Source organism: Podarcis melisellensis, assembly GCF_964234715.1.
Source record: "Podarcis melisellensis genome assembly, chromosome: 6".
In the NCBI taxonomy this organism is placed as follows: domain Eukaryota; kingdom Metazoa; phylum Chordata; class Lepidosauria; order Squamata; family Lacertidae; genus Podarcis; species Podarcis melisellensis.
The window spans coordinates 64614145-64638444 of record NC_138538.1 but is presented as its reverse complement, the minus strand read 5'-3'; the positions used below and the strand labels follow the sequence as shown (position 1 = coordinate 64638444).

The 24300-nt window shown below is 41.9% G+C and overlaps 1 protein-coding gene across 2 annotated transcripts in view; it reads left to right on the top strand.

Moving 5' to 3' along the window:
• The first annotated feature begins 4956 nt into the window (after window positions 1-4956).
• SLC44A5 (solute carrier family 44 member 5) overlaps window positions 4957-24300 on the top strand; it is a 154089-nt gene continuing 134745 nt past the window's right edge. For both annotated transcript variants that reach the window (XM_081914643.1, XM_081914641.1), the window contains exon 1: window positions 4957-5141. In XM_081914643.1, the coding sequence (XP_081770769.1) occupies window positions 5105-5141 (37 nt within the window). In that variant the 5' untranslated portion in view covers window positions 4957-5104. The remainder of the gene's footprint in view (window positions 5142-24300) is intronic.

Genomic DNA, 24300 nt, shown 5'->3' with positions numbered 1-24300 from the left:
AACACTAACCACAGATTCCGAAATAACAAGATACTGCAGTTAGTTCATGTACATTTATACTAGACTGATTTGGCACTGTGTGTGAACCTGGCTAGTCACAACTTTGAACATTCAGTTGAATGTAATTCTGCTTTCATACTGTATGTTAGCCACATTCACAAGAGGTGGCATTCTGCACTAAAAGGTGCTCTGTCCGTGTGGTTTATTTGCACTGCCTGTTTAATGTGTTTTTGTAAGTTATACCTGTTATTTTGTAAACTATTTTTTTCTTCATAAGTTGGGAAGGAGCCAGGTTCAATCTCTGACACCTCCAGGTAGGACTGGGAAGGACTCCTGCCTGAAACCCCAGAAGGTCATTGCCAGTTAGGGTTAACAATGCTGCTCTAGATGGATTAATGATCTGGCTCAGTATAAGGCAACTTCCTGTGTTTGTACATGGTTATCACAATGCAGTTTGTCTGGCCCATGTGCACAGAGTTCCAGACAGTGTTTCTTAAATCCATTGTTTCCAGGAACTCTTATTGTCGAGATACTTTTGTGGGTAAGCTGAGAGTTTGTGTGAATCCGAAGGCTGGGAGGGAGGGTATGTCAGAAGGAAAATGAAGTGTTTTTGTATATATATAAAACTTTGCATTAAGGTAACTGTTAATATAAAACTCTATTTTATATTTAACTGTATATTTTTGTAACATTTTGTAACATTTTGTTTAACTTGTCTGTTGTTGCTCCTTTTTTTCGTACGTAGTTGCCAAATTGTGAAGCAACAGTAGAGGGCACTGTGGCAGGAGATGGCACAGATTTCTAACAAGCATCCACACGAATACTTAGACATTTAAAAATGCATATCACAACACATTTTCTTACTTGAGACATGCAGAGTCTTAGATTCATATGTACAGTACAGCAAGGTCTTAATTTCAGGGCTGTAGGTTTGAGCCCTACACTGAGCAAACAGATTCCTGCATTGCAGGGAGTTGGACTAGATGAGCCTTGTGGTCCCTTCTACAGTCCTATTATTCTAAGTTATTTCCAGGTTAATTCTATGCTTTGTACAACAGAGGCTGCCTTTTATTCATGTTGGAGGAAATCCAGTTGGATGGAGCAATAGCCTTACTCCAAATAAGGGAAATTTGTATTTTCCTAAACCAATAATCCTTTACACCTACAAACATATGAAGAGATTCATGTTCAAGATGATTAGATCAACGGTGGCAATATTCTACCTTCCAACTCACTTTGGGGTAAATTCACACATGCTTAATGTGGTGAGTGCAGCTTCAAGTGGGGATTACCTGTCGGAAACATCGTTCTCTGAAACTCTCTGAACCTTCCCCTAGTGATGAACGTGGAAAAAGTATCTGCTGCTACTCCATGCCTTTCAATTTCTGTCCATTTTCAAGTCTCACAAATTGCACATATATCACCACATAGACATAATATCATCATGTGTACTAACAGAGAGCTCAGGACTGAATTATATTTAAAATTACATTTATATCTCACCTTTCCTCCAAAGATTGCAAGGTGGCACACATGGTTCTCCTCCCCCTCCCCATTTTATTCTCAACAACCCTGTGACTGTAGGGCTGGCTGAGACACTTGACTGGCTCCCCAAGTCACCCAGTGAACTTAGTGGAGATTTGAAATCTGGTCTCCCAGGTCCTAGTCTAACCATGCTACACCTATACAGTCAAAACAGAGTTACTGAAAATGAGGTATCAGCATACTTAGGAAACCTTAAGGTGGGGAAACCTAAGTAGGAAACAAACAAACGAAAAATCTGCAAAACAGCACAGCCTAATGAAAAATGAGTATTTTCAGTGGACACAGAATGCACTTGTTGAAATGGCACAAAAACTCCAGGGGGGAGGGGGAGGAATGGAAAGGAGGAGTCTGAAGGAAGACCTGGCTAGCTGATTGGCTGAAATACTGTTGAGGAACACTCTACTGCAACATGTTGTTATAGGTCCCATTTGCTTTTATCATTTGTTATGCAATTGTAAAAATATCATACTCTCCAACACAATACATCTAATCTAAGCAATGAGCAATCAACTATTAGTTGGGGTACAACTTGTAATTTGCTTAATTGCTAATCAGCCCAACCTTTCATTTGTAAAGGGCAATTTTAATAAGTAGCGCTGAAAGTTAAGGAATCACTTTACTTGTTTACATTGGTCCTTGCTTATCTCTGTAAATTAGGGAGTGAATGTTACCTCTGTTTAGGTAACGGTTTATTAAATTGTAAATGATCATACCTCCAAAAGGCACCATTTTTGTAATATGTAAACATACTGTATTTAAATGTAATTGATTACTTAAGTTATAGAGCTAATGATCAACTAAACATTTTTAATTGGGTAGTAGCCCCCATTATCACACTTGTATGAATCAGCTCTGAGACAGGCAGTTTCTGGCTGAACTGCTTTTATTTGGGGTAAACAACCAAGGTAAACATTCACCTTTTTCTTAGCTCACCTTTCATAATTCCACATACAATAGGTTTCTTCTCTCTATATATATATCACACATCTATGTTAAAAAGAGCTTTACCGATTCTGCTTTTCCCCCTGGAATTCTATAGAGGTGAAGACTAGCCAATGCTTCTGGGAGATCAGCATATATTAAATGTGACCTTAATCATTTGCCAAGAGCATAGATCTGGGGAGACCTTGGAAGCCAGATTCATCACACTCAAACCAGTTCTGATTAAGTTGTAATATAAATTGCAATAAATAAAACACATTATTCTAGTGAGAGTTCTTTCCCATAAAATATATTGGTATTTTGATTAAGAAGAGCAACTTGTGAAAAGTAAAAGACTCAATACCATTAGAATATATTTGCTGAAATCCCATTTCCCCTTCCTTTCCCCCTTAAGGTAACATGGATACAGTTCCCAGGCAGCCTTCCATCCAGACATAAACCAGAACCAGGGCTGTTGTATCATCACCTTAAACCAGGGGTCAGCAACCTTTTCCAGTTCTGGGCCGGTCCACCGCCCCTCAGACTATGTGGTGGGCCGGACTATATTTTGGAAAAAAAATATGAACGAATTCCTATGTCCCACAAATAACCCAGAGATGCGTTTTAAATACAGTGGTATCTCGGGTTACATACGCTTCAGGTTACAGACTCTGCTAACCCAGAAATAGTGCTTCAGGTTAAGAATTTTGCTTCAGGATGAGAACAGAAATCGTGCTCCGGCGGTGCGGCAGCAGCAGGAGGCCCCATTAGCTAAAGTGGTGCTTCAGGCTAATAACAGTTTCAGGTTAAGTACGGACCTCTGGAACGAATTAAGTACTTAACCCGAGGTACCACTGTAAAAGCACACATTCTACTCATGTAAAAACACCAGACAGGCCCCACAAATAACCCAGAGATGCATTTTCAATAAAAGGACAAATTCTACTCATGTAAAAACACGCTGATTCCCAGACCGTCCATGGGTTGGACTGAGAAGGCGATTGGGCCACATCTGGCCCCTGGGCCTTAGGTTGCCTACCCCTGCCTTAAACCATGCTGAATGGTCTACTGACAGCTCAACCATTGCCCACATTGTCAAATAATCCTGACAAAATGGCAGATAATCAAAATCTGGCTCAACAGATGCAAGGGAGGCATTTATTATTATTATTTTTACTTTTACTTTGAACATATAGCTTGGCGTGGCTCAAAAAGACCTTTGGAATGAAAGTTTGCTCAAATAAAATATTTATAGGTTAATATTAATGAAAACTTTCATTTTACTTGTTGCATAGTGCGGGGTCACTGAAACCATTTACCGTATTATAGATTATTTTACATGCATACCCAGAAAGATTACAAGTAATGCAAGTAACCAGCACCTTGATTTGAGTCTTCTCTGTTCTTCATAAGTGGTCCTGAGACTTACGTCCAGCAGCGGAGATGAAATTCCTGCACCTTATAAATGTACCTACAGGGCGACACCCAACTTTAGTCAGAGCAGACCCATTAAAATCAATGGAGTTAAGTAATTTGCCCATAGATTTTAGTGGGTCTCCTCTGAGTAGGACTAATGGGTTTATGCACTCTGCCACCCCTCTCTATTCCTTATCACAGTCTTAAAATAAAAGATCTTTTTAAAGCAATGAAGCCTTCAGATCGACTGCATCGACAAGCTTTGAAGGAGGATTCTCCAAGGCTGCGAGCACGAGGCCTAAGCTATCCATCCCTGTCGTGCAGCGAAACTCCTCCATCAGCACGGGAGGAAAGGACAGCTCCACGGGAGCCTAGAAAACCGAGAGCAAACTTTCCAAGGGCAACTTTGCCTGTGGGGAAAGGACCACCCCGCAGAGGCAAATATTGCCCTAAAATGTAGACAGCACGCCCTAGTCATTGAGGATTTCCCCCATTCCCGGGCTGCTGCCTTTCGCGTGCCTGAAGAGATTTTCTACTATCTAAAAATAATAATAATAGACGGTAGGGGAAAGTCGAAACTCCACAACGCCTCTCTCCAACAAGTGGGGGGCGGGGAGGGAGAGGAGAGAGGCGTAAACGCGCCTTTGACTGTCCCCCACCGGCCTTAAGCACAGACGCCCCTGCGTGGCCAAAGTTAGGCTTCCCAGAAGAAGCCCCTCGGGCCTGAAGTTGGCGAGCCTCTCTGGCCGGTGGGCGGGCTCATTGGCGCCCTCGGGGGGCTCTGGCTCGCTGCATATGGATGGCGGGGCGGGCTGAGGCGCGGGGGGCAGTCCCACGTGCCCCCTCCCTCCCCGCGTGCATGGGAAGGCCGGGAAGGCATTCAGCAACTGCAGCTGTGCTGCTGCTACCGCCGCCGCCGCCGCCTCACAGCTCGCCTCAGTGTTTACCTGCTGCAGCCCCTCTGCCTTAACCAGCGCAGGAGCGACGAGAGGGGGGGGGGTGTCGCTCTCGGGGCGCGAGAAGCTCGGCGAGGAGGGGGAAAAACAACAACCGACCCAGCGCTCGGTAGCTCCCGCCGCTGCTGCTGCTTCTTCAGAGCCCGCCTGCGGCTGCCTGCCTGCCTGCTCTCATGCCATCACAGCAACAAAGAACACGCTGAGCAGCGCGCGGAGAGAGGCGCCCGGGCTCCAGGCTCCACGAAGCCGAAAGCCGGCGGGCGACCATGGCTAGGAAGGGGGACGCCGCTGCCTCTCCTTACGGTGAGTGAGGCGAGGGGTGCTCGGGCGGCGGCGGCAACGCAGCGAGGGCAGAGTGAGGGGCGGGCGCCGCGACGCAGCCCAGTCCGGGCCGGCTCCTCCGGGGTTTCATTCCGGCCTGTTTTGGCGCGCGCAGCCCCGCTGCCGCCGGAGTTTGTTTGCCTTTGGCGAGCGGAGGGAGCCGGGCAGGTCCCTCGGTCGCCTCCGCGTTTCTGAGCGCCTTCCTTTCCCCGCTACACTCCCGTCCTCTCTCTCTCTCTCTCCCTTCCTCACTCAGGCGAGCGCGGCTTGTTGCTGCGCCCTTGAGGAGGTCGGAAAGTTGGGGCTGACTGAGGCTGGCGGAGCGACGGCGAAAGGCGGCAAGTCCGGGGCAAAAGGCGCTGCTCTGCCGCTTCCCTCACGGTCGTGTAACCGGGAAGAGAGGAGCGCGGGGGGGGGGGCAGCCGGCAGGTGCACCGCCGCCGCCGCCGCCGCTTTGTCTTCCCTCCCGGGGGAGGACCGAGCACTGCTCCTTGTGGCCACGAGGTGCCAAGGGAGACATTTGGGGAGGGGTGAAACGGGGGTGGGGGAGGGATGGGGCAGGAAATGGGGTGCGAGGCGCTGGGGAGCTTCGGCCGAGGCTGAGGAGATTTGGTGGGGGCAGCTGGGGCTTGTCAGTCACCTCTCTTCCCCCCCCCCCACACCACCCGATGAAAAGGGGGTTTAAATTAGCACCGTGGCAACATTTATTTATTTATATTTGTGTGCAGCCAGAAGAGGAAGAGGAGGAAATGATGGTGGTGATGCTGGACATACAACTCTGCTTCCTCGGTTTGGGGAGGGAGGCGGGAAGTGGTTTCTCCTGTTGCGCCAGGAGTTAAGGACGAGAGATTTGGAGGCAGATATGGTGAGAATACGGTGTCAGGGTTGGGTTTAGGAGAATGGGACTATTTGGAGGGATGCTTCCGACTTGGGAATCTGGGGTGTTGGATTTGTGGGGCGGATGTATCAGCAGGAGCAGGAGGGATTTGAATAAAAGGTTAGGCTGAGAAATGTGGTGCTGAGGCTGAGCTGTAAGGGCTTAGTGTGGAGCCGGAAAGACTAGAGTCAAGAGTTGCAGTGGGGTCGGGGAGGGATGCCATGTCTGAACTGTGTACATTTAAAGCACAAAGAATGCTGGGGACTGTAGTTTGTTAAGGGTGCTAGGAACCATAGATCCCTGAGGGGTAAACTACAGTTCCCAGGATTATTTGAGGGAAATAATGAGCTTTAATTGTGCATAAATATAAATATATGGCGTGCACTGGTGATTATTTTCGAGGGGACCCAATGAATCAAGGATGCACAATTTGGTCTGTGTTTTAAGGACTTGGAATGCCTGTAATGGAGATGTAGAACTAGAGACTGTAGGCTGTTGTGGTGTAGTGATAAACAAATAACCCCATTTGTGACTGCTGTTTCTGTGTCCAAATTAAAAAAAATGGATATAGGTGGGTGCTGTTAATATGATGTGTGTTGTGGTGCATAAGAGGGAATAAGTAAACCTATAAGGAGCTGGAGTTAGAGAATGTAGAGTTGGAGCATTTTTCTATGCATCCCATGCCATTTGGAGGCTTTGATGTTTTGCAGAGCAGCTAAGCCATTTGTGTCTACAGTAACAGACTAGTACTTTCAAAATCTAATAAAATTCCAATTTAAAACATATGAAAGCTACTGAAACCGTTTTCTTCCTTGCACATCCCTTTTCCAGCTCAACACCAACCAACCAACCAACCAACCAAACTCAGTTCCCTCCCAAAAAGTATCTTCTGAAATATGTTTACCCTTGGGCTTAGCACATTTAATTTAACACAGGGACAGTACATTTTGGTTTACTGCAGTGGGGGAAACCGATATGTCCATGTTTTATATGAAGCTGTTAAAATATGCTAAGGAATAGCAGATATCTGAACTGAGAAACAGACTTTAAAATGTGGTGTGATCACACAGCTATAGACGTACCAGAAGTGAGAACTGAGTCACAAGAATGTGGTGGTTGTTACTTTACATCTTCTATGTGACAGCTAAAAAGTGTTGTGTCAGTGTGACTATCTGATGGCGTACCATACAACACATAATAAACAATGTTCATTCAAATCTTATTGCCTCCTTTTGTGTAGGAGAAGCCATGAGATCTGATGAATTATGCAAACTTACAAAACTACTGGGATGTATGGGGTGTTGGGGGAAAGGCAGTACCTCTTCTGGGGTAGTTTGTCCACCTTTGGTCCCCCACCCTGCACTCAGCTGTCACCTGTGGCTCCTGGAAGCTGTCAGAACCCAACAGCAGCCACACCATGGGAACAGCTTTAACTGGCTGGCTAAACCAGTGAGGGTAGCGGATGGGTTTCAGATCCTCAGCAAATTAGGGACTTTCCCTTCATGCAAAGACGGTCTCCAGGGGATTGAGCAGATGAGACCAATAGTGCTTTTCCTCAGCCTCATCTTCTGAAAAATAAATCACATCCAATTTCTCTCAAATTCCACAGCAGCAATTTGAAATTTTGCTCCACAGTGTGTTTTCAGGTGGTTTCCAAGGCTACAAAGAAAATGATAGAGGAAAAGCTGAAGGCCTTTTCCAGAGGAAACTGATGAATGCTGAATTAAAATGTGGCTTGGAACTGGGTAGTAGTAATGTCCTGACAAACATCTGAGAGCATTGGAATCCCAATTAGATTATACCAGCTATCTAGCAATTTTAACCCTTTCTCTTACTTTCAGTTCAGCTGCAATGGAGTTCAGAAGGGAATGGTTTTGGTGGTTTTTTTAATTTGAAATATTTCAAGTAGCTTCCCATATTATTGCTATAGCATGCAAAGTTCTGGATTATTGCAAAGGAAAAGCAAACCATGTTAATGGTTGGCTGTTCAACAGAATTTAAGAGTCAAGCCATTTGAAACCATTTGTTGTTTTTACCAGCTAAAAAGTTCTGGCATTAAAAACATGCTTTTTATATTTGTTACAATAACTAATGAATCTCATCACTATAATTTGATTGAAGCCCCTTTAGATAGCTGAGAATCAGAAGTGGGAAGAGTGCTTCTGTGCACAGGTCCTGCTTGCTGACTTCCCAAAGGAATCTGGTTGGCCACTGTGAGAATAGGATCCTGGGCTAGATGAGCATTTGACCTAATCAAGCAGGGTTTTTCTTAGGTTCTTTTGTCCCAGACCCTTTGCACTAATGGCTATTAAAGCTGCACAGAAGAAGACATTGGTAAACGTGGAAGCATGTTGTTTACACTATGATATTGTTGTGAGTTTGGGTGTGTGTGAGTAGGCCATATTAAAAGACCTTCTAACCCTGATCCAGCAAGTGTTAAAACTTCTAACACCTGTGTCGCTCACCACCCCAGTCTCCAAAGTGGTGCGAGATTACAGGGGTTCCAGGTGCTTACACACAGTTTGTGTTTCCTTCAGAACAAGGCACAGCAGAGTCTGTGGTGTCTTTATGATATATGGTTTATTTACACAAATATACGATTTGAGCCTATGGTGGAGGGGTTCACAGCATTAACACCCCAAAAGGGTCTTGTTTCTCCAGTAGTTGTAACCTTGGATTGAAGGCTATTCCCAGCTTGCTGCTTTGCTTCTAGACCTCAACTCTGGCTTTGTCCTTCTAACTAACTGAAAGAGGGGGGCACACCCATTTGCTGTCTTGCACAGAGCCCCTTTCACTTTATTTCCCTTAATGCTCCATCACCCAGGCAATCATCTAATCCAGAAACCAGCCTGGTTTATATTTTCGCGCTTTCTGGATCCAGGGGTTAGAAGGGTCTCTGCGCACAGCCTACTCTCACTGCCCAAACTCATAACACTATATATCTTATTTCAGATATTGTTTCCTGGTTGTGTGGATGGAGTACATAGGGAAGTACAGATTCCTACTGTTCAATGGAAGTGTCACCCCCTCCCCACAGCTTCCTAATTCACAAATTAGTGTTCATTCATCAGTAGAAAACCCTTCCACGGATCCTTTTCATTGCAAGGGATATCCACATTCAGCACATTTAAAAGTCATGTTTGCTCTGACTTTGCTGGATTTGCTTTTGCTGCCCCACTTCTTCAAAACTGTGGGATTAAAATGAAATAGATGAGGTAAAGCTGTTTGAACTCTCTTATCTAAGTTATATCCCTTTACCAGTTACTTTCCCCTAATAAATGTCTATAATAAATGCCCTCCTTCCCTACATTCTTTAATCAATAGAACATAACTAGTTTCCCATGTTTCATACCTTGCAACTTTTTAATGTCCCTTAGATGTAAACTGTTGTACTAACTCAATGAAAAAGAAATATGCCTCTGTCAAAGCAAAGTTTATACAGCTGGCACTGTAGGGAGAAATCTATCCGTGTAATTACAGGCTGCTTTTTGTATATTATAAAATGCAGTTACTTAGGACCATGCAGGGCAATTTCTTACATTGCTTTTTTTCTTACACATGCTATTAGTGTGTACATAAAATTTTGGAAATAGTTCCCAGGACTTAAATAATCTGAATAGCTGACACGTCTTTTCAGAAGGTACAAAAAATAAATATTTAATGATACTTTCAAAGGAAAGATTTGTGAGAAGTAAAAGAATAAAAGCAGACCTCAATCTACAAGCTATTCAAAATGAATTATTCTAATCAATGTATTGGGACTAAACTGATTTAAGCTGACACACACTTGCTCTGGCCCTGGCTGGCCATGATTGGAATTACATCAGCAAAATGATCTTGCCATTTGCTAAGCATATGAATCACATTGTTGTTGATGATGACAGTAATACTACTTCTTAATCTTACATGTATGCCATGTTGACTTCTGATCAGTTTCTAGTTGCAAATACAGAACTGACTGTTGATCATTTATACAAATTTAGGCCACCCTAATTTCATGAGCCAAGAAAATCTAGAGAATATTTGTGCTTATTTATAGCTGGTCAATAATTGGTACCATAACATCAGACTGATTCCCTTTAGTTCTATCTTCTATTCTCTCTTATCATCAAGCAATTGTACCATAGATGCGTGGTACGTTTAACTGGTGGTACAGTTGGTGCCACAGTTGTTTGGTACAATGCATTTAAACATGACCTAAAACTCTTTATAAGCCTCTTTCACAGCAGAATACATTTGAAAGGGAAGAAGATCCATGAAATATAGAAATACACTTTTTGTTAAGATCTCTTTTCTGAAATAAAAATGGCATGTGAGTAATTTGTAAATCAATAGGTGAACTGTTGGAAATAGAAATGGATGTATTGGTGCAAAACCCAGCTGAGAATTACTGTAAGCAACTTAGCCTCTCAGCTCCAGTCCTGAATTATAAAATGGGAAAGAAAATGGGTTATTTCATTGAAGCTTGCAAAATTCTAATGATATTCTTCTTATTATTAAATTAAATTTCTATACTGTCCTTCATCCGAAGATCACACAGAGGATTACAATATAAAAGCACAAAAATACATACCATAAAAACAATAACCACCTTGCACATAGTTTATATATGTGGTCCTGAATTGTGGTCCTGAGTGGTTTAAGGCTTTACAGGTCAATAATAACTGGCACTTAATGCAGTCATGTCAGGATTGGCATTATATGCTTAATTCATCTTGCACTAGTGAGCAACCTCCATACCCTCCAACATTTCTCTAATGAAAATAGGGACATCCTAAGGAAAAGTTGGACATTCCGGGATCAAATCAGAACTGGGAAGGCTTTCCTAAATCATGGATGTCCCTGGCAAATAGGGACACTTGGAGGGTCTGAACCTGGCCTCCAAATTCTGCACCAGCTGAAGTTTCTGAACTGTCTTCAGAGGCAGCCCTACATAATAACATGTTGCAATAATCTATCCTAGAGTTTACTAGACGAGCATAGTAAGTATAAGTTTGGCTATCCCTGTCCCTGCGCCACCAAGGCTACCTAAATCTCAAACAACAGCGAAGGATCCAGAAATACCTGCAAGCTGTGTAACCCTCTCCTTCAGAGGAAGTGTAACCCCATCAAGAGCAAGCAACCCTCCCATCCATCCATCCAGTCTAGGGAACCAGTAACAGTGACTTGGTCTTATCTGGATTGAGTTTCAGTTTGTTGGCTCTCATCCAGTCCATTACCGAGGCAAGACACTGGTCCAGCACTTCCACTGCCTCACCTGCAGATGTAAAGGAAAGATAGACAAATAGAGCTGCTTGTCACCAGCGTGTTGCTGACAATGTATTCCAAAACTCCAGATGACCATCATGTAGATGTTAAACAGCATTTAAATTAAACCCACACTGAAGGCTCCAAAGGGCTGAAGAGCACTCCCCAGGTGTTATCCAAGCAAAACTGAAACCACCACAGAGTGGTTCCACTGCAAAATGGTTGCTTTTAGTTTACATGTATGTAAACTATTCATTTTGCTTATTTCCCTCCTCATCAATAGTTTATGACCATTAGTCTGTAATTTTATTACTTTGGAAATTATAGGCAGGAATGTGAGGATCTGTAGCCTTGGTTGCCCACTGATCACAATTTGTTTATTACCAACTGGTATGTGAGAAGTCATTGGGACCTCACTTGTAATGGGGACACCTTCACAGTATTTACTTCTTTGCCACATAGTTCTATGTGTTTCTCATGTTGAGCTTCAATAAAATACTTTCACATTTGAAAAATCCTAATTGTGGCTAACATTGTGTGTTTACTTTTTGTACGTATCTGATGTACTTTGTATAGCTCAAAGCGTAACCACTTTTAAAACTTGTTGAACAATTTTATATATTACGTAGACAAATAAACATGTTCATCATGAAATATGCGTATATTCACAGCTTCTCTTGGCTTACTTTTCAATTTGTTAAGGTTTTGCATCCTATTCATGTCAGCTGGGAATTATGCCAAGCAGGATTTGGCTGCTGGATTATTCTTTTTCTCATTGTTAAACTGAAAGGCTATATTGAAAGGACCAGATACAGAAATCCCTCCTATAAGTGTGCAAAATGAGATACAACAAGATGCAATGACATTCTGGATATATTATAGTCATATTGTAAATATGTATTTTAGAGTTGTTTAACCTAAATAGTAAGGACTTCAACAAAGCATTATGCAGATAGAAACTATCTTAAGATATTCTATAAATATGTATGTAGGGAGTTTTAAGGCATGTATCATTTTTGTATTGCATGTTTAATAATCTTAACATATATAGAATATTTGCATACCATAAACTGTATATATATTGATGCATAGGGACGCGGGTGGCGCTGTGGGTAAAACCTCAGTGCCTAGGACTTGCCGATCGCTTGGTCGGCGGTTCAAATCCCCGCGGCGGGGTGCGCTCCCGTCGTTCGGTCCCAGCGCCTGCCAACCTAGCAGTTCGAAAGCACCCCCGGGTGCAAGTAGATAAATAGGGACCGCTTACTAGCGGGAAGGTAAACAGCATTCCGTGTGCTGCGCTGGCTTGCCAGATGCAGCTTGTCACGCTGGCCATGTGACCCGGAAGTGTCTGCGGAGAGCGCTGGCTCCCGGCCTATAGAGTGAGATGAGCGCACAACCCTAGAGTCTGTCAAGACTGGCCCGTACGGGCAGGGGTACCTTTACCTTTACCTTTTATATTGATGCATATAAAATAGGAAATACTGTTATATTTAAAGTTTTATATATAAACTTGAGCCTTTGGTACAATGACAGGTTATGTACAGTTTTGCTAACATTATTATCTTGTTTGTGCTTTAGGATGCTTGTTATGATTTTAATTGTGCAAATACTTAAGGACACAGGCAACATTTGTAATCATGAGCAGTCACACCAAGTGGGATTATTCTCAGCAAAGCTACATTGTTTTAAGGCTGAAAGTTCAAAAGAATTATTGACATAGAAATAATCAATGTTTAGGAAGGTTTTTCTTATTTCTCTGTGCACAAAAGGCCACGGCGACTAATAAAGTTTTTGTTCCATTTGAAAAATCATTAAATGCAAGAAACAGCAAAAAGATACAAAATGCATACGTTTGGCCCTGTGTGAATTTGCTGAGCAGAATGTGGCTGAAATGGCAGAACTTAAATGCAGGACAAATAACTAAGTTACTATTCATTAATTTATGTATTATTTTTTTTACATGTGCATCAGGGTGATTTACAAACATACAGTAGAAATAGAACTAAAAATGCCCACAGCTAAGAATAGTTTTTAAAACAATACAAAAAACAACAGCTAAAGAGAGATTTTAAAACAATACAGAATTGACACCTAAGACAGATACATTTTCACACAGCTTAAAAAGCTTACTGGAACAAATATATCCTTAAAAATATGATAGTATGAGGGGCTGGCAGCGCTCTGAAGAATGTGTGGCAGAGGCAGGGGGTCAGGGGGATGACCCAGGAGAGGGGGCCAACAATTTATGGGGTTTGTCATCACCCACAAGGCAGGAGCCAAGGTAAGGTGAGGAAGAAGTGTTAGGGCAGTCTGACGCAGAGAAAGGCACATAGGATGTGGCAGAAGAAGAAGAGGCTGTTCTGGCAACACATGGGTTAGTAGATTCCTCACCTTCCCCCACCCTGCTGTCTCCTAGCTCTAAGAGGGACTTGAAGCAGGAAAGAGAACAATTTCTGGGCAGGAGAAGTCTCAGGTTGTGGGTATGCACCTTGTCAGGGGAGGGTATATAAGACAAATGCTGATGAAACATACGACACTAGCTTCTAAATAATTGCATTTTACTTTTATTTATTTTATCAATTTCATAAAATTTATACATTGCTTGTTTATAAAAAACAACAACCCTCAAAGCACTTTACAAAAAGATAAAACCATAAAATAAGAAAAAAAATGATACATTAACACAAACAAGAACTTTAAATCTTAAAACAAATTAAAATTCACATCAGCTTCCAGGTACCTGCACCACAGGCTGCAGTCATATGCAGAGTTATCTAGGAATAAAGCCCATTAAACTTAGTGGGCTCTACTCCTTAGTGAGCATAAGGAAAGGATTGGGATGCATTTAATTATTTCTTGTTGCATTTATATACAACCTTTCCTCCAAGGAGCTCAAGGTGGATCTGTCCCCTCCTCATTTAATCCCCACAATAACTCTGTGAGATAGGTTAGGCTGAGCGACTGCCTTCAGGTCATCCAGTCCTAGTTTGACAAGCTAACCATTACACCACCACTGGCAGTGTTGTCAAAATATATTGAATCAGACGTGATAAATCCAGATTACCTAACCTATGGATCCAGACAACCTATGGGCAGATTTTTGCCAGTTGCCCCTTCTGCCTTTACTGCCCCCCCCCATTTGGAACAGCATGGGGAATGGTGCTAGGGTTAGGGTTAGGGTTAGGGGATGCAGACAGAAGCGGAAATTAGTGAAAATTGCTCCCCCCCCTTTGCCTAGTGTTATCCTTCCTGGATATTGGTCTTTTCTGCAAATGGAAAGAGACATTCTTTTTTTTCCCCAGCCCCTTATTTATGTTAGGCAATACAGTTTCAACAGGCTGCATCCCCAGATTTTTTGTCTTTTAGACATCCGGTGAAAATCTTTTTATTCTCTCGTCTAGAGCAGCCTTCTTCAACTTAACATTTTGAACTGCATTTGCCATTAGCCAGCATGTCCAAAATATCTGGAGGGCACCAAGTTGTAGAAGTGTGCTGTAACCCTTCTACAGTGTTTTTATTTTTCCTAGCCCCAAACATATTTGTTTTTCTGCTGCTTTTAACTATGGTCAGTTGTTTTGATTTGTTGTAATTGTATACTGTACTTTGAGAGCATACAGGTTAGCTGATGATGACAAATGGAAGCTCACAACCTATCTGAAGAGTAGCTGTGCTAAGCTGTACACAGCTGCTGAATGATTTCGTAGCCAGTTTCTGAACAGGAGGCAATCCTTGTAGAGAGGTGAGATGCTGGTGGAATAAAGAGAAATGGAATACAGCTGCAGGTGTCAACCCATGTTAGCTATACGCCATTCAGTCCTGCATTGTTTATTCACCATCAGCTAGGCAGTCACTTTATCTGCCTATTTGAATGTTTCCTTGTACTGATTTGAATAGCAAAAGCAATCATTGTTGCATTTCTATGAAATGCTGATTAGTTCATTGAGAGTAGACTTTTCTAAATGTTTTAACAGTCATGTATGGAGCCATAAAACAACAACAACAGTGTAACAAAAACAACCAAACCCTATATGAAATGCAACAATTCAGTAAATATAACAGAGCCACCATTAATCAATTGATTTATTAATATAAGACTAATTAATACTTATATATACTTAGGGCTTTGTTCTCTGTTCCCCAAACCAAAAGAAGAGATCATGTGAGCCTGCCATTGGACAGTCATTGTGAGCTTATTATAATTGGACTTGTGGTGTGTAACTAATTCACTGTAATGGGACCTCAGGTCCTCTCACAGTTTGTTTTGTACCAGTATGGAAATATTCCCCATGTACATACACTACTCTGCTTAGGTGCCTATGAAAAGAGAATAGTTTTGAGCTCCTCTGCTTTTTTATTCCCCAAAAGTGCTAATATGTGACAGAAGACTAATCTACAAATTAGGTGCTAACATGGGAGCCACTGCTAAGGGCTGATGTTCATTTGCCCCCCCCCCCAAGTATTTGAGGGGGCTGGTCCCTTCCAAAGTTGATGGACATGGCTATTCAAACGGTGTGTGTGTGCCACATCATGTGATTGATAATGCAGGGGAGGGCCTACCTGCCCCCCATATTTTATTCAAGTTGGCACCCCTGGATGTTATAATAGCATTCAGTAGATGACCCACATATTGCCAATGTGCGCTATCTATTAATGCACATCTCTATATCTAAATTTTGTGGTTTTACAAATCCCAATAAATATAACAGGCTTAATCCAGACTTTGTAATGTACATACATATATTACACTTGTTTGTGAAATTATTTTGTTTTAGGCAAGTTAATTCCTATTAAAGCTGTGTTTGAACATTGCAGCGAGCCATGGTTAACTGGTAAGCTAATACAAAAAAATTCCTTCCAGTAGCACCTTAAAGACCAACTAAGTTAGTTCTTGGTATGAGCTTTCGTGTGCATGCACACGAAAGCTCATACCAAGAACTAACTTAGTTGGTCTTTAAGGTGCTACTTTAAGGTGCTACTGGAAGGAATTTTTTTTGTTTTGACTATGGCAGACCAACACGGCTACCTATCTGTAACTGGTAAGCTAATAATATCTTTAGCTCATGGTTTGTTTGGAGCTAAACAAACCATGAGCTAAAGATATTATTAGCTTACCAGTTAAGCTAGCTCATGGTTTGTTTGGAGCTAAACAAACCATGACTCCTGGTTTGGACATGAGGCTAAGTCAAGTATTGTGGTTTTTTGCCCCTGATCTCCAATGTAAAGGAACAAGGTTGGTAGCCATGGTTTACCACTAGCCAGTTTACCACAACATGCAAACCCACCCAGTGTGTGAAGTAAATTCTATAGGACTTTTACTATAGAAGCACATTCTAAATACAATAGCCTGACTTAACAATGGGCCTCTTTGCAAGGCAATAGCATTTGTTTTTTCATACTTCTTGGTCTTATAAGTTCTAACTGACATGCAACTTATACAAGAAACAGGTGGTCATCAGACTTAAGAAGCTTACACGAGTAAGATCTCTGTATGCAACCCCCAGAAAACCACTTTGCCACTCAATGATAGTGACAGATAAATTGGAAGGTTGCAGTGCATAATTAACACGTAAATATTATAGCATGATTATCATTATGACAGATGTGATGGGCACTAGCAGAGATTTTTTTTTTTAAAAAGGATTAGATAATTTTGTCAAGGATAGATGTATGAATATTAAGCACCATAACAGCAGTAAATGAATTTGTTTCATGTTCAGAGGCCAAAAACATCTGATTACCAGTTTCTACCTACAGTGTCCTACCTGCATTGTTGGGTATCCGTCTCTGTGAAAAATGTGTGGTGGACAGGGCCTGCTGAATCACACACAGCTATACATTTCTAAATAATGTTTAGCTTGTGACCTGCACACATTGGGGACACCCCCCTCCCTTACCTCATGTTCCATTGTAGTAACTGTGGGGAACCTGAATATCTTACTAAAGAAGCACAACTTCCCACATATGATAGCTTAAGAATGGCAAGGTTAAGGTTTGGTATATATGAAGTAAACATTTATGTTGTTCTGAGTATATGCACTTTTAGAAATAAAGCAGAGTGACATTCTGTTTTCAGTGCATCTGGTGTTAGCATGCTCTTGTGCAGAGTTAAACATGCCTTAGCTCACAGATTTCCATTGGTCCTTTACACAGCACCAAGCTGCAAAGAGCAGGCGAGGAGGACTGTTTTGGGCTCTGAAACCTGCTTTCACTACAAGATCACCAGAGCGTTGTCTGAAAACAGAGCAAAGCAGGTTGCATTCAGACATATTCATAACTTTTCTCTTTTTAACCTTGGCTGGAGCTGCCCACACTATGGATTATGGGGTATAAATAATAAATTATTATTGTTGTTGTTGTTGTTGCACCCTGTGCTATTACAGGGATGGAAGGGTTTATACATTGTGCAGTCCAATCCCATACACATCTCCTATTGAGTTCAGTTGGACTTACTCTCAGGTAAGTAGGTATAGGATCGTAGGCCAAACCAGAAAAATACACTATCAATAGACCTTGAAATAAGGTAATTTTGTTACTTTTGACAGCACAGCATTATTTTTGGTTGGGGGAGGGAGGGAAATGAAAAGCGTAGGTGAAAAATGGGTAATAAATCTTAATGCAGGAGGCATACAAAAATGATTGCATCATCAAGTGCATCATCAGTAACAATGCTAAATGTGCTTCATACACTTTAATGCCATCAGTCTTGAGCTTGTATTTCTGTAGTCATCAGTCACAATCTCATATGCAGCTAAGAGACAAGAAGCTTATCAAGGATTTGTGTATAGTACAAGTGATGTACCACAGCTGCAGCCTTTCCCTCTCAGCAGCAAAATTACCTATTAGTTTTGGAACATGAAAGTTCATTATTCTCTGAGATGAAACAAGAACAACACAATTTTGTCATTGTCAGCCCAGGACATGTTTACTTCTTATCACCATTGCTGCAGTGCAACACATTTTTCCACAGACATTTTTGCAGACTTGTGTATATATATAAAATATTCCTCTGTGAAGGCACTTTCTTTGGAAGCGATTTCTACAACTTTTGCCATGGCATCTGAACTGTTCCTGCAGTTTTTTCTAGGGACAGGCCAGCACATTTTTGAGCTCTAAAAATGGATGCTGAATTTGCCACGTTGTTAAAGAATTCTGTTCTCCAAGTGGTATCCATATTCAGTCTAAGAATCTTATAGATTGCAAGTTAGACAGTGATGTGAATATACGTTTTGAAACCTCAGCTACAGCTCTCAAAGTCCCATGCCCATGTTCCTGTTTTTCCAGAGCACCTTTCTTTTAATTAGATTATCTCAGAGCTCAGGTTCAGGAAGATGAAAGGATCAAGCTTGTATTTAACAAGCTTTCAGGAGTGGTTGCTTGTAAGGCTAATGCCAGCATAAATTAGGACTGACTGAAAATTTGTGTCATGGCATTAGGAGTGATGGTCTGAAGACTCTCTGGCTTGGACATGATTTGACCTAGGACTTGCCTGATAGTTTCCCATTTTTTTTTCTAGCAAAAGGCTATTTGGACAATCACTGATAAGCTTCTTACTGATGTCATGAGTTGGGGCAAGGGGGGTGGGCTGTATTTTAAGACCCTTCTAACCCCTGGATCCAGCAAGTATGAAAATATAAACCAGGCTAGCTTTCTGATTAGGTGATCATCTGGGTGATGGGCCATTAAGGGAAACAAAGAAGACAGAAAGCAGGTGGGGCCCCCTCCCCAGACTTGTGGTTAGTTCGAAGAAGAAAGCCAGAGTTTAGGGCATAGAGTTTGCAGTGATGGGAGCTAAAGGCAAAGCAGCAAGCTAGAGAGAGAGTCAGACCAATATTCGACTTCTCGTTGAATCAAAGACTGTAGGTATGGGAGAAACAATATATATGTGGAAATAAACCATATATCATAAGGGCACCACAGTATACACAGTGCCTCGTTCCAAAAGAAGACACAAACGTTGGGTAAACGTCTGGAACCCCTTGGTATCTTGCACCACTCAGAGATTTGGGGTAGCACGATGCAACATTAAATTAGTGGGAAATAAAAAGCGATCCCCAAAGTTTTCCTTTTGTTTACAAGGAAATGTCCAGGGCAGCAGAGATTTTGCTATCAGGAGCGTAGTCTGCCCAAGTTTCAGTCAAAGTCGGCTAAAAATCAGAAAGCAAGAACAAAGCTCGCTTTGTTTCGCAGCTGCTCTAGCCGCCAGCCCTGGAACAGAAAGAGTGACTGATTCATGCCTGCCCCTTCCCACAGATCATAGTGGGAGGGAGGCTAGCCAGTTTCTCTTCAGAGTGGAAGAATATCTTCAGAAACAGTTGGGTGTTAAGACATCATATCACAGGGGTACCTCATTGAGTTCAAAGTGGCACTCAAGGAGTGCTTTTTGATTTCTTCCTTGCCAGGGGATTTGGCAGCAACAACAAAATTGCTGATAGAAGGGGCCAATCAGCAGCTGTAACAGTTGCATGGTATAGAACAGGTTCCAGATACTGAAAATAGCAATGGCGTGTAGTCTGTAATTTTCCACTTTAAAAAGAAGGGCAGGGGGACAAGCCTATTTCATGATTTCAAATGGCTGAACATATACATCAGACATATATTTGAACATGTAGAAATCTTCTCCTATGTAGCCATGGGCATGGACACCTTGTAGAAGTGGGTGGGATGTTTTATTATTGCATTTCTTTTTTCTCTTGGTTTTAATGTATCTCTGCTGCTTGGTGGGGGTCTGTCTGTTTGGCTGCATGTTGCTTTGGGCTGCCATGGGCAAGATAAAGTGGCTAACAAATTTAATAAAAAATAAAAATAAACATTCAGCCAGGAATCATATAATCACAGAACTGAAGACCAACCCCCTGCAATGTGGGAATCTCAACTAGATCACACATGACAGGTGACTTCATGGTTTCTGTAGGTTTCTAGGACACACAGATGCACTTAAGTGAAGCTTGTTCACAGGAAATGTCTCTGTTATGGCTTCAACAGGTGACATTATCCATCATGTGAATTTTGCATTAGACTTTCCATTACCCAGAAAGTTCAACAAGGTGCTGATTATAGTGATAGCCATGTGAAGAGAACAGGGTATTCCCACATGCACTCATTATAAAGGCACCATTCTTTGAAAAGACACAGGTGTGGCAATAGTAGTGCACCTCGCCTCTAAGGCAGTCTTCCCTATAAACAGCAACAAAATTCAGATGAACCCATTTCAAGATATATAGCATATGTAATATATTCTAGAATCTAGACTCTGTTTCTTCCATGCTGTTCCTGTCTCATGAAAGAACAAAACATCATCTCTTTTCAGGTAGAAATTTAGATGAAACTGTTTAGAGGATGTTTTGAGGTTGTGTTTACAATCAAGGGGTATACAAATTTTGCCAAATAAATTAAGCTTTGTCCCACTAGTTTACATATATGCCAGGACAAATTTTACTTGGTCATTTCACAATGGCATGGGAATCAAACCTGGACGAGTAAAAATGCTGGCAATTTAAAAACAAAAACAAAAAACATTTGACAATGACATTTCTTTTTCAAGCAGCAGTCAGTTGCAATGGGTCCAATTGTTAATTCATGAGAGCATGGCCATTATGGAAACATTTTCAACTCCTTATTTATTAAATGAGTGTGTATTTTAGAAGACAGCACATGCATGTAATGTGAACTCAGCTTGGAAGTCCTCTGCCACAAGGAATGTGAGCAGACATAAGCATGAATTCAGCACTTCTAAAGACTCTCCTCCTGGAAGAGAGGGGAGTGGTTGTGGGCGAGAGCCCAAGCTCCGCCTCTAGCAGGGGGCATTAGCCCCCTGCCTCCCACTCACCTGGCTGGCGCCCACGCCCACCAGCAGGCACCCAACCAGGTGCCTCCGAGGGGGCGTGTAGAGCAGCCTAAATTGCTGTGGCGCCAGCCCCCCCGGCCTCACTCTTCGTCGTCCCGTCGCGAATCACCCACCCTCCACTCCCTTGAGCTCAGGGTCTCGGGTTTTCTTTGGCCTTGCTATGGACCTTAGGTTGGTCGCCCTGGTTGTCCGGGAGGCCTGGTAGGAATTTTTCCATTTGGCATTAGGCTTTTGGGTTTTTTAGCCTACCTCATAGCAATCGTCACAACGTTCGTGGTATTGGTGGGTAGGTTAGGCACTGGAATAATGTGTTGTGGTGTGTCAAAGGGCTAGGTGTGGCCATCGCCTACACCTTCAATTTTTGGGTATTCCGTTAAAGGAATCCAGCGGTCATGTATTCTGTCCGATGCCTGCGTGGCAGGAGGCCATGGCACGACCCGCGGTGACATCAGGGGAGAGCTTATAGTTGGATTAGCATCAACAGGCTCCACCTACTGGTGAATCAACCCCCTTGTTTTAGACTCACCCCTCTCTGAGGGGGTGGAGTCAGCTGACGTAATCCAATGCCTAAGCCAATACCTTTTCACTTGCTGTAATCAATAAAGTTGTGGCCTTTTCTTGCCCATTAACCTTATGTCACGTGTCCTTGTGTATTCATTCCACTTTGCGGGGATCGGGTCCTCGAACCACAAACAAATTCTGTAAAATAAGCAAATAAATACACACCCAGAAGTTTGAAGAAAATAGATGTTTTCGCATTCTCTCTCGCTCTCTCTCCCTCTCCCTCTCTCTGTGTGAATTCTAACTTGTGCACACTGAAATATTTAGTATTTCACTAAATTCAGGAGACCATTGATTAGCAACAAATGAACTAACTTGCATAATCATTAATACAACAGCTGCATAGTAACCAACATTAGCTTTGGAATACAGTAGTAGCTATGTTCTGCTTGCTAATTGTGTCACTGCAGCATTAGATGTTTTTTATCAGTGAGGCTGTTTCATAAGTATTCAGACTTTCCCCCCTCTGAAATACTTGCCATGTTTTCTTTTTTAAAAAACAACAACAACTGGATAAAGTATTTCATGCCTATTGATCACTGTAGTTTAACAATGTCAAGCTGGTGGGGAGGTATGTATTATTGTTTCAGAGCTGTGCCTCACTTTTCATAGCAGTGCATCATAAATATGTTTAAGAAATTGAATCTTATATTCTTTCTAAGGAAGTTGGATATATTATGATTTGTGGACTGAATATTTACAGCACTTTACTTCTGTTCATAGTTTATTTTCATAAGTGTGAGTCCAACTAGCTTTATGCTTATGTAGGTTATCACAATTTATGACTCAATATGCACCTTTCCAGGCAGGCATTGTGGTCCATCAATAAGCTTCCTGTTCTTGTTGGTTCCTAAGAAAAAAGCAGTGTGATTATCAAGCACACAGGCCATCATATGTGATTCATCAGGGATGGAAAATCTGTGTCCTTCCAAATTTTATCATCCCCAGCCACCATGGTCAATGGCCAGGGATATGGTAGTTCAAGTACCTCCTGGGGGGTGGGGACAGGTTCTTATTATCTTGCTGACCTCTAGTCTATGTTCTGTTTTTGGATCATTACTTTCCAGCACAGTATCTAAGCCAAGATGTGTGTGGCCTTCATATATCTGAACACAGCACCTTCATACAAGTCTGGGAGGTGGGAATGCCGGGGTGGGGACACACATAGGAAGCAAATGGTAAGGGACTTCATATATGTGCACAGAATACACATATGCAGTATGTGTATACAGAATACAGTAAAAGCATATCTGCTTCCTGACTTTCTAAGGCAGGAGTTGATCATTTGAAAACAGCTATATATTCTCATATATATATATATATATATATATATATATATATATATATATATATATATATATATATATATATGCTTTCGTAGATTTTCACGGGTACAGGAATGCAGGTTTTGGTGTCCTCGGGTGTCTTCCCGTGTAAAAGTTGGGGTGTCTAGGCGACGTTTCGACGAGGTCTCACTCGTCATCTTCACCAGCCTGAAGATGACGAGTGAGACCTCGTCGAAACGTCGCCTAGACACCCCAACTTTTACACGGGAAGACACCCGAGGACACCAAAACCTGCATATATATATATATATATATATATATATATATATATATATATACACACATGTGGCCAGCATGACTAAACCGTTTCTGGCAAACCAGAGCAGTGCACGGAAACGCCGTTATATACATATACATACACACACACACACAGAGACACATTCATCTTCCATCTCATTCAGGATCTTACATCTTTCTTTGTCTCACAGAGGGATTTCTATTTAAAAAAGAGTTTTCCTAAAAACTGTGGGAGCTGTGAGGGACATTCCCTTGCTAATCTTGGATAGGTGTAGGTACTTTAGAGTACTATTGAAGGTAGTATATTCTATTTCTTGTTCTGGCTTCATTTCCATCTTTTATTATTTAAGAGAAAATTTCCCGCTCTTCCCAGCTGTAGTCGGAACAAGACGGTTAAAGGATAGATTCTTCCCCTTTCCCAAGGAGTCTTAACTACACATTTATGGGTCAAGAGGGGATTTTAATTGTCCTTAGTGACTATGAAACAGGATCTTATTTTGGATTAATTAATGCCAGCTACAAGGATGTTACCCTTTACACATCCATCTGACTCTCTCTCTAGTGATATTTTGGAAGCAACTAACTGATACCCCAACCCATTTAGTTTCAGTGTTTTGTGTGATGCTGAAATTAATTTGTTAGATGATTTTATTACTCTAATAATCTTTGTGTTACTTTTTTGTTTTGTGATGGAATTTGCTTGTGATTAATCTTATGTATATGATGTCTGCCCAATCCTGAGCCCACCCAAATTTCTAGTAATATTTTTTAAGGCATGAGCTGGACTTTTAAGAAATTAATTATCTTAAGCCTGTATCATTATGGAAGGTAACCAACTAAATCAGAACCATTGAAGCCCATTGTTGTGAGCAGCTGTTGTTGTAACATACTGTCAAGTCTGTTGATGTCATTGGGCTTGCCATGAGTATTTCTTAGTTGCCTATATCTCTGTGGATTTTTATCACCTGTTTCATGGGCATTTGCTTTGCACAAACAATCAGAACTGGTTCCCACCAGTAGCCATGGCAT